Source organism: Rhinatrema bivittatum, chromosome 16, assembly GCF_901001135.1.
Source record: "Rhinatrema bivittatum chromosome 16, aRhiBiv1.1, whole genome shotgun sequence".
Classification (NCBI taxonomy): Eukaryota; Metazoa; Chordata; class Amphibia; order Gymnophiona; family Rhinatrematidae; genus Rhinatrema; species Rhinatrema bivittatum.
Window position 1 is genome coordinate 41,156,951 of NC_042630.1, and position 11,855 is coordinate 41,168,805.

Below are 11,855 nucleotides of genomic sequence, written 5' to 3' on the forward strand. Positions count from 1 at the left end.
CAATGAGACTGCAATTAACCAATGTAGCACAGATAGCAAAAAATATCCTGAACCATAGATAAATGTTATTATAGATACTCAAATTAATATCCAGCTTGACCCATAGGCTAAGGACAATGCTCTCTAGACATAAGGTGGTTCATATGCAGCCTCTGTGTGGCTTTGCTAGTTAGCAGATAAATGTTTCTGGCTAACAAGTGCTGTATATTCAGTGGCACAGATGCACCACTGAATATTCCCACATATCGTAATGTTAGCCAGATAAGTTTATCCAGCTAACTTTAGGACAGGTCTGTAGCCCAACAAGAGTTATCTGGATAACTTATCTGGCTAACTCAATTCCTCCCTGATCCACTCATTCCCTACCCCTGAGTTATCTATCTTAATACTTAGCTGGATCATGACTTATCTGACTAAGTGCTACCTGCTGATCCTATCTGGATATTCAGAGATGTCATATAGCTGGATAAGTAGGACTTATCTGGCCAAGTTCCATTTTGAATATTAACCTCAAGGTTATCCCAGAATTAGCAGGAAACAGAGAATGGCTAAGTCTTTCTAACCCAGAATGTTTTATACTTCTGGGGATTCAATCTTAGCTTGTGTAAGGAAAGCCATGTGGACACTTAATCAAGACACTGGTTGAGGTTACTGACATCTTTGCTTTGACATGCATCTACATATGCTACTAATTGAATATTGTTTGTAAACAAAAAGGTCTTGGATTAAATTTGTCAGTAGTGCTAAGTATGAATTGAACAGCATGGGATAGGACTAATCCCTGTGGTACATCTGACAACAGCGATCTCTTTGAGGACAATTCAGACCGCCAACCTTTCTAGTAGGTGTGATTGGTTAAAATGATCTAAATTAATCTAAGACCATTCCATCAAAGTCTAACTCACGTAGGTGTTGGCTCATGATTATGTGGTTATTAAACTCAAAGGCAGCACTCATAGCCAAGAAAATAATGAGGAAATGTATTCAGCTTTCATCTGAATTTTAAAAGTCATGGCCAATAGTGAAGACTCTGTATTGTGTCCATGCAGAAATTCCAGTTGTCTGTTGTAGAAAGGATTGGTTTTCTCCAAGAAATCCTGAACTTGTCAATAGACAACTTCTTCATTATTTTAGTGAGGAAAAGAAGATTAGATATGAACCAATAATGGTTTTATAGATTAATAACTTCGATTACTGCAATCCAAACAGAAATAAAAAAAATTAATCACAAAATGAATTGTTATTGTTATGGAAATCTGCTGCTCCAGGAATCCTTCTCACCAAAATCCCTCATGGTGTGCTCTTCAGAGATCCTCCCCTCTAGGACTTTCCCTGTACAGTATCCAATAAATATTATACACAGCTTCTCCTTTGGTAAAAGAATTGAAAATATTCAGATAAGTCTCTACTGACTTTTAGGCAGCATCTCGAGCAGCTTCACAATCCTGGCAGTTCTCCTTCCAACTCCTGCATAGAAATCCACCTTTAACCCAAACAAGATAATTTCGAAAGGAGTACAAAGCCAAAAGCCAACCCAAAAGCCAAAACTGGATTGCTCACATTTATAGAAACATGTCTCTCTATAACGCCACCTTCCATTGGGGAGTCAGTATCTCCAAATCACTGCATCAATAACGCAATGTCTGTGAAAATACACATGCATAAATATAAAATTGTGGAACTGCAATAATGGGCTGTGTTACTGTATATGACGATGTGACTCTTGAACTTGTAATTAGTTAACTGCTTTAACAGTAGAACTGTAATACTGAAATTGTGAATTTAGGTTTCTTATGTTAACGTACTAATCTGTATCTCTGTATACCTAGGACCTATGAATGCTACACCTATGTGACTATCTACTTGCCCTCAGGTATAAACGTGTCAGTCAGTAAGTGTGTGACTGACTGTGTGATTGTATAACTATAACACTATAACTAAACAATGGTGTTGCCTATGTGCAAGTGCTGGTAGTGCTATTCTATAACTCTGTAATAATACTATGTAACTAGGAGTCCTTTTACTAAAGCTTTCCATTCTTATATTATTTTTATTTGCTCCCATTCCTTCTCTTCTTCCTCCTTTCAGCATCCTGTGAAGCATGATTACATAGAAATGGGAAATCAGACCAGTGCAACAGAATTCCTGATTCTGGGGTTCTCAGAATTCCCAGAGCTGCAGCTCCCTCTCTTCACTCTCTTCTCACTCCTCTACCTGATGGCCATGATGGGGAACCTCCTCATTATCTGCATAGTATGTGCTGATCGACACCTGCACACCCCCATGTATTTCTTCTTGGTCAACTTGTCTATTCTAGATATTTCTTCCCTGACAGCCACTGTGCCAAAATTGCTGATTATCCTCCTGACACAGAATAATACCATATCATTCAGTGAGTGTATTGTACAGATGATTTGTTTTTCAATCTCTGTTGAGATAGAATTTATGATTCTGACTGCCATGGCCTATGACCGTTATGTTGCCATATGCAATCCCCTGCGTTACACCATCATCATGAATAAGAGGGTCTGTGCTCTTCTGGCAGCTGTCTCATGGCTAGCAGGTTCATTAGAGTTATTGCCACACTTTGTGGCTATATCTCAGTTTTCATTCTGTGACTCTCATGTAATTAATCACTTCTATTGTGACTATATAGCTCTGCTGAAACTTTCCTGCACAGATACCTCGTTCATTGAACCTATGACTTTTGTAGCATTCGTGTTTACAGTCTTCACTCCATTCCTCTTAACCCTGACATCCTACGTGTTTATTATCTCCACTATCCTGAAAATGCACTCTACAGAGGGGAAAAGCAAGGCCTTCTCCACCTGTTCCTCCCATATTACAGTCCTCATTCTGTCATATGGGACTATGTTTGGCGTGAATATGCAGCCCAGGTCAGGAAAATCCTTAAAAACAAACAAGCTAGTTACCGCACTGTATACAGTCATTCTCCCATTACTAAACCCTCTGGTTTATAGCTTGAGAAGCAAAGAGTTAAATGTGGCCCTGAGAAAAAGCATAAGGCAGAAACCAGCACTATCAGCCAGCAATCACTTTTGGAAGCACCGCTGGAAGAAACAGTTTTGCTAGTGATGTGGTTTATTTTGAGGTCAGGCATGACAATATAACAAACGATTGTTAAAGACCAGCTGGGGTTCTCCTGACTGGTATTGATCTGGAAGTATTTAATTTAGTGATACTGACAATAATCGAAGCAGTGCAGGGAATACAGAGTGCGGCAGAGTGTGGCAGGAACAAGTTTTGATGAGTTGGCCTCTCCTGTTGGCAATACTTAACCAGCAAGGAAAAGGGCTTCAATACTTCATTAAATGGACACGTGCTATCCTTTGGGGGAAGAGGTCCATGGGCTGTTTGGAAAATTTGGTGGAAATGTTCAACCTGCCTGCAATGCTGCAAAGTTCATGGGTATTCTTACCCCTGCTCTTTCTGCCAGTTCTGTAAGGGAAGGTGTACAGACTTTCACATTGAAAATCACCTTAAGGAAAAAGCACCTACAGAGATTTCCACCTGCTATTTCCGACTAAAATTAACATATAGTTTTTCATTTCTGATGAATGCCTCCATCATAATGAGGATAACAATATGTGCATTGTGGAAGTACGAGTGCCTGTTTATCCGCATGCAGGGTGGGCACTTGGCAACTGTCACTCAATTTATGTGTGTAAAAGGCTTTTTACCCTCACAAATGGCTTTGAAATTGGCCCTTTAATAAGTTTGACAGGCTTTTATTAGCAGGAAGGGGTTGCCCTTGCTTAAGGTCTGCAAGACATATTATGGATGATTCAAGCCTGATGTAAGGGTCATCATGGAAAGAAGTTTGAAAATTGAAACTGCTTGAGTTCAAATCATCGACTTGCAGAACTCTATTCTGTACTCAAGGTTGGGTCTTACTAATGACCCATACAAGTACAGGGTGGTCCATGGAAAAGTAGCCTGCCTCCAATGCACTGGTATTGGAGGCGGGCTACTTTTCAATGGGCCTCCCTGTATAATGCAATCTTCCAGTTCCCAAATATGGTATCTCAGTTATGCAACTGAGCATAATTGTATCTTTCCTTATTACTTGTGTAGACATTGTGCAATTCAGTCAGTTGTAGACATTGCGCAATTCAGTTAGTAACTGCATAATGTTGTAGAGGACTTTTGTTTTGGTGTAGCAATAAGGAGACCTAATAATTCAGCACTTGGATGTATGTGTGCCATAAATCCTTGCATAAGAGTTTATGGAACCTTTTTTTTATGTGGGGGTCCCTGGAAGTTATGTCGGGAGACCATATGGGTTTACAGACCTCTAGTTTTGAAACCATATAGCGAGAATGGCAGATCCAGGATGCCCATGGGAAGAGGGAACATCTCACCAAGCTAGCTCCAGAACCAGCATGGAAAATGCCAGTAATCCACTGTACTCCTAGACTGGGCTCACTTATTAATGCTATGGGGGCCCAATGCAGTATTATATGCAGAATTTCCTCCTTCCTAGTCCCTCCCTCCCACCTCTGTTGTCAGTGTCTGAGGACTGAGTAAATATTTTCCCACATTGGGTACTGAGAAGGAGTCAGGGCAGTTTATAAAAAAAATTCTGTTTAAAGCAAACATTTTTTTCCAATAGTATACAAATGCAATTGAAAGAAAAATCAGGAAATGTTAGTAATAAAAATATAATTACAATTTAAAATGACAAAACAAGGAAAACAAAACCAAACTTACTGATGCAAGCTCCCTAAATGGGAATCTGCATGGCATGTTAAAAAGGAAATATAAAATACTAAACAATCATTCATTAACTTTTGATCAAATACCTGAGCGACTTTATACTTTATCTAATGTTAGAACCATAAGTATGGGTGACACAAAAGCAAAAGAAATTCCTCAGGTTAGCACTTTATCTGTAATAAATTTCTCAAAATGTGCCACCTCAGAAAAAATAAACTTATTCCCTTCATACTCACCAAAAATTTATAAGGAAATTTAAAACAATGAAACAACATAGCATTAAACAGTAGAATCGGGTTCTTGAGATGGAGGAACCCCTTCCTTATTTTCTTGGTAGCTCTAACAGGGTCATTCATCAAAATGCTTTATGGCATTATCACGGATGTTAGGGCCCTAACGTCTGCATGCAAACGATAGTTATTTGCCTCGCAAATGCAAATTTATTCAAAGGGGCGGGATCAGAATCAATGAAAATGAGGGGAGCTATTGCATAGTGTGTTTAAGAACACTTATTTTTCCTGGTATTATGCTGTGAAATATGCCTGAAACACAATGGGTCCGATGCAATACAGTCCGCTCAGCCAAGCACACTGTTTAACCCTCAGTTAGACATGACTTGTGTAGGCTCTACCTAATCCCCTTATGCAATAACGGGATTAACACCTCCACAACACCTGTCCAACGTGTGGTGAAACTAATAACGCTCATCACATGCACATGCATGGCATGCCGCAAACGGAGCACGTCCTGTGGCACACGCTTCGTTTACGGCGAAGATGAAGGCCCAGGTGTGCCGATCATGGCACACGGGGGCCAAGTTCTGTTCGCGGCATGCCAGGCTCTCCTCTGTTATTTTCTGCCTGTCCCGTGATGGCTGCTGTCCTTCCGGTTTTGAATAGTCTTCTGGCAAGGGAGGAAATCGGCGAGGTGAGGGAGGAAATCTGAGGGAAGGAGGAATTCTGTGCAAAATCTGCATTCTGCAGTAGCGCTGAATTCCCCCAGCTGGTGTTGTGATTGCCATGGCAATCCATACCCCAGAGCAGGTAATATGTGTGCATTAATTTTGCACATACTGCTTTTGGACAGCAGTGATTGAGTGCTTGCACTTTTGAGAACGGGTGCCTCTGATAGTTGAGCATATCAGATGCAGTAGGAATGGCCTCATGCCTTGTACTCTAAAATTTCCCCTATTAAATTCACAGTTTATACTTAGCATTGAGAGAGGTCAGAGGTGTGCATGTTGGATGTGTCATACAATACTGAAGGTCCCCAGTAATGAGCTTCTTCTTTTGCTCTTGCTGTCTTCCTTAGGAACATGAAATTAGTTTTCAGTTGTATGCCCTAGGATATATGGTCTTGTGTACTAGATAAGTGGCAAGTTGGAATGTGCAAGGGAATGCTAACATGCAAAGTCATGTGGAGGGAAAACCTTGTACCTAACGAACTGTGAACACAAAAACCACACAATGAAAAGAGACTATGTAAAAGTATTTTTTTCAAACCAGAAACCATGTTATTAGAGAATTCATGTAGTACACTGTTTGAAATAAATTAAATGCCTTAGGTAATCACATTCTGCAAGGACAAGATAGCAAATAGCACAAAACATTGTAAATTTAATGAACAGCACATTCTGTATAGACCTGTACATACTTACATTGACATGGCATCATTACATTAATAGGCTTAGCATCTTATCCTTTTGGCACAATGCTGATTATAACTAAGAACATGGAAAGCAGAAGTGGCACCCCAATAGCTACAGAACATCTCTAATGTTATAGGGAAAAGCAGCTGTAATGTGTGCTCTTAACGCAAAGGCCCCAGACAGTCCATGATAAAAGAGTCCATTCAAAGGGACAGCCTAAGGGCCAAGGCAGCACAGTTCAGCATGGAGGCAGCATGACCAGGACTGGAGAGTGCAGCATGGAAGTAGAAGGACCAGGACTAAAGAGCAAGCATGGATGCAGTAGGACCAGGACCATAGTGCACAGCATGGAGGCAGGAGGCACAAGCCCCAGGAGAAGACACAGCAGCAGGGAGATAGGAGCCCCAAGCCCCAGGAGAAGACACAGCATGGCGGCAGGAGGTCCAGAATAAGACATAGCAGCATGAAGGCAGCAACAGGATGAGATGAGATGAGATGAGACACCAGCATGGAGGCAGCAGCAGGATGGGATGAGATGAGATGAGACTCCAGGATTAGGAGCAGAATATGAGACATAATAAAAAGAGACAGCAGCAGGACCATGACTGGAGACTGCATCAAGGATGCTGGAATACAGCTACAGCATCAAGGAGAGCATTAGAAGTAGGCATCAGGAAAACACTGGCAGATAGTAGACCATCCCCATCAGCAAGCTGGCACAGGAACTCTGTAGTGAGGAATGGCCTAGCAGGCTTCTTCCATCTAACCCATATAGGAACTCTGTAGTAAGGATGGAATCAGCAGGCATCTTCCATCTAGCCAGTACAGAAAGTCTGTAGTGAGAATATAAGAAATTGCCACATTGGGTCAGACCCAGGGTACATAAATCACAGCATCATGTTTCCAACAGTGGCCAAGCAAGGCTACAAGTACCTGGAAAGTACCAAAACACTAAGTAGACCCCATGCTACTGATGCCAATAACAGCAGTGGCTGTTCTCTAAGACAACCTGGTTAATAGCCTGTTTCACTCCAAATAACTGTTTGGAGTGAAGCAGGCAGAGGAAGCTGGTGGAGTCATGCTTCAGTGGTGGCCTTTTTTAGAAAAGGAGGCAGAGGAACTCTGTGGTGTTATGCCTCAGAAGTGGCTCCCCTGTGCCTTTGCCAGCAGTGCCTGCTGGCGACTATGGCAATGCTTATACAATATGGGGATTATGTTTCTGCTGAAATTGGTCCTAGAGGGCACTTTATAATTTAGTGCTAACAGCTGCAGCAAAGGTCTGAAACCCACATTCTTCACTATCTGCAGAGGCTGATCATCCAAAGCAATAAACTCATCAATAGTCCTTGTCATCACTTTGGATCTTGACTGCCTCTTTCCCCATGACAGTGGCACCGAACTCCACCCCATTTCGTCCATTGTGGACTGTAGCTTCTTAGATATAGTTAGGGACTGTTGTTGGCCTGCCACCTGACTGATAGATGGAGCCAAAGGCTTGGAAGCAGCTTGAGGAATAATCATCCCCTTTTCAAACAGTGTCCTCTGGGTGCAGAAGGGAACCCCTGCCTACTACTACTACTACCATCCCAGGTGCATATTGAAGGGGGTGCTCCTTCTTCTGGTTATGCTCCATCCCTGAATTAATTAAAAGAGCAAGTTGCCTCTCTCGGCTGATATCCTTTGTGCAATAGTTAACAACACAAAAAGTGTGGGTTCTCCCTCATTTCAAAATGGCTCCAGAACACAGATTTCTTTTGTGATTCCTTGCATCTGTCTTCATCCCAGGGGGTGGATGATACTGTGGTACTGGAGGCAGATGGAGCCTGAAGAACTGCGAAAGAGTATTCACTCATCCTCTTTTCCTGCACTGTCAGTGTGGCCTGCTCTCCCTCACCAATAACAGTTCATGCCTCTCTCTCCTGTGTCATTGAAGTAGAGGCTAACATGGTACTACTACTCACTAATCCTCCTAATACAGAGTTTTCACTTAATGACTCTCCCATCTCTGCTTCAGGAAATCCTTTAAAGGAGATTCTCACTCCGATTCAGAGGAAGAGAATGACAAAATTGTTTTTACGGCCTATGCTGTACTAATGGATAGTGCTGCTGATGCTTTATTTATTTATAATCTTTTTTATACCGTTTATACAAGTTTATGTAGGTCTAAGCAGTTTACAAAAATAAAAATACATAACTAATGATTTTACCACTTTTACTTCTGCTTCCAAAAACACTGGTACCCTGTGGCTGCTAGTGCCTGCCCTTTCCCTCTGCTCTGACATAACAGGGTCTGGCAGAGGAACAGATGGTGCAGTCACATCCTATCCAAATTTCAGTTTCTTGCAGCTTGACATGCCTGCCTCTCCTGCGGATGTTTTGGATTTGAAAAAAATATCTTTTTATTTTGATTGGGGAACTGACTGTTGTCTTGCAAGCAAATCCCCTACCAAAAACTGTGGGCTTTCTACAGCCTCTAGTACTTTCCAAGATATGATAGGAATTTATCAGTGGCAGTACATGCTTACTGGGATTGAAATGGACAAAAGATGTTTTTATATTTTTTATTTTCAGTGAAGTGGATGTATATGTGACACTAAAGTGATCATTCTGTGTGAATGTTGAACAACAACACACAGAGAGAATGCACTACAGTACTATTTTAGTATTTTGCTCTGCTGACTAGTTTAGTGCATGGTGCACACACACATACACACACAAAGCAAAGCATGGTATATTGCTCTAATATGACTATGTCCGTGAGTAGTAAATAGCACAGCCGTACCCTAAATACAGCTAAAAACTTAATCTACAAAGTGGCTGTGTCTGTGATGGTAACTGGCACAGACTGCTTTCTTTGTGAATGTACTGACTCAGACTGGTACACCCAGATCTAGACACAGAGAGTTAAAAAGCCTCTATATCTTGATTACAGTGGTGCAGCTACTAATAGCACTGGTACTATATTACTTCACAGCAAAATGTTTAAAATTAAATTACTGCAGCCAGCAGCCTGCCTTCTCCCAGGAGTGGAGAAGGGGCTGAAAAATGCATGCCTTTCTCTTTCTTGGTCAGGGACAGTGACAGTGATATTTTAAATAAAAATTAAAAATATGTGCAAATGAACACAGCGTGACAAAAGCTAAAAGGATTAGAAAGGAAAGAACGTTTCTAATCTTGAACAGAAGTGCACTGATCAAGAAGACTCAGTGTAATACACAGAATTTAATTTAACATTTAAGTGCATAAGGTTTCTCTCCAGTTAAAGACAGATTCAAATGCAAGCTGAAACAGTCTGCACATACTATTATTTATTTATTTATTTTTATTTATTTTAATTTTTTCTATACCGGCATTCGTGAAAATATCACATCAAGCCGGTTTACAATAAACAATGGGTGATAACCGGAACAGAGAACGAAATAATATGAACTATAAATAATATAGATGCAGTTACAATAAACAGGGAGACGTACAACTAGGAGCAAGAAGAAGACAAGATAGAAACTTTAACAAAGTGTATAAACCTGTAGAATGGAGGAATTTCCAAAAATGGATGTTTGAGAATTGCAATGAATTAGAAAAATAGATAGCATGATTTGCTGTTTAAAAAATGATTCACTCTGATAAGTTCCCTTACTTTGTCAGTCTGCTTTCCTTGACAACAGATCCTGGTTATTCTCTGACCTCACACATGAGTCACAATCATTAGGGCTGGTTGCTATGGAGACTCCCACATGACCAGCCTGAGCCTCAGACAGACAGGCTGTATTTTTTACAATGCAGCCAATATTTTTCTAAAGGTAAACAAATGAAACTAATGACATATGTTTCATTCCTGCGACATGCTCATTTGTTTTTTGGGCCAACTAACTAATGAAGGGGGTCATATTTGTTGAAGATCAGCCATTTGTTTTAAATAAATGCTCATCTCTAGTGTTCATGCCAATGTTACTGGTACCATTTGCCTCTCTTTTGGTGCCTTAGGGTATTCATGCCACTGTTGATGTTACTTTATCCTTTTCACAGTGATTTAGAATGGTCATGCCTCTGTTGGTGGCTTTTTGCCTCTCTTTTTTTTTTTGTTTTTTTGTGGTCTTCATTCCAATATTGTCGGTGAAATCTGTCTCTCTTTTGGTTCTTTGGGGTGTCCATGCCTCTTTTGCTGCTTTGCCTCCCTCATGGTGCCTTGGAGTATTAGTACAACTCTTGGTGCAGCTTTAACTTTATCATGGTATAATGAAATGCTCTTGCCACTGTTGTTGATACTTTCCCCTCTTGGGGAAATATTTCTCATTTAAAACAAAATGCATAACATCCACCATTCCAAACAACAGGATACAAAATAATAAGCATTCAAAGTGCAATCATCATTATCAAACAATATACAATAATATAAAACCCAAACATTAGCATTCATTCTCAAGCTGATATCCCAAAATGCACAGATATAACAAGGATAGTGATCCTCACCTAAGATCTAGGCATGCATAAGAAATAAAAAATAAAATATGTGCCAATGAAAGAAGATATATCTGCCAGGCAGCCCTAAATTTGTAATAGGCACCTATTATACCTGTGCTTAGAGCAGCAAATATTTAGGGGCTGCTGAATGACTAAGATTTGCTGTCTTCCTGTAAAAGACCCTTATAGGAGGTGGGGGATAGTAAAAGCGCTAAGTGCCTAGAGGCTGCAAAATCCTAAATCCTGCCCTGCTGCCATGGAAAAAAGGGCAGACACTGATCTAACATTTACTAACATTTCTTAATAGCATGGGATCAATAGTCAAAAGACAAAGACTTGACCATTTAATAAGAAACAAATATCTAGGTTCTTAAGATTACAATCATTTAGGAAATGGCCAAGTTTTTATTTTATTTTATTGTATTTTGTAAAACAGAAGCTATCTTCTATGTCCAAGGAAGAATATACAAAAGAATATACAAAATAGCACATAAGAATATACAAAATAGCACATAAGTCATACACTGTGGCTGGTGACGGGAATTTATCCTTAGCAGTGTAGACAGAATAACTGAGCAGACTGGGTAGGCTGAATGGTCTCTTTCTGCCATCTTTTACTTTCATATTGATTTATGTTGTCTTGTTTATTATTATATATATTATTATGGAAAATTCCCAGAGCAGTTTTGATAATTGGGCGGCATAGAAATTTTATAAATAAGTAAATCCAATTTGCAGTGTATAAAATCTTTTAAATAAATAGATAAATAAATGTTATAATATTGCTATATTATTATCTTGCTGCTTGATAAATGTTATTTCTCTAGTTATGTTTCAAGTCCATACACCACATTTGGACATCAAAGCACCAGGCACATTTTTGACAATTAAGACTCCAGTATTTTGAGAATTTCATCTAGTAATTTAAAGAAAAACCCTGTCCCCCTACTATACATATGCCAGCTAAAGTCAGTTATCTACATTACTTAAATACAGATTAATTGACAGA

The 11,855-nt window shown here is 40.0% G+C and overlaps 1 protein-coding gene across 1 annotated transcript; it reads left to right on the forward strand.

The window, feature by feature from the left end:
• Positions 1 to 2,226: 2,226 nt before the first annotated feature.
• LOC115077502 (olfactory receptor-like protein OLF3) lies at positions 2,227 to 3,093 on the forward strand. The gene has a single exon (XM_029579792.1). The coding sequence runs from the start codon at positions 2,227 to 2,229 to the stop codon at positions 3,091 to 3,093; it is 867 nt and encodes a 288-aa protein (XP_029435652.1).
• The last annotated feature ends 8,762 nt before the right edge of the window (positions 3,094 to 11,855 follow it).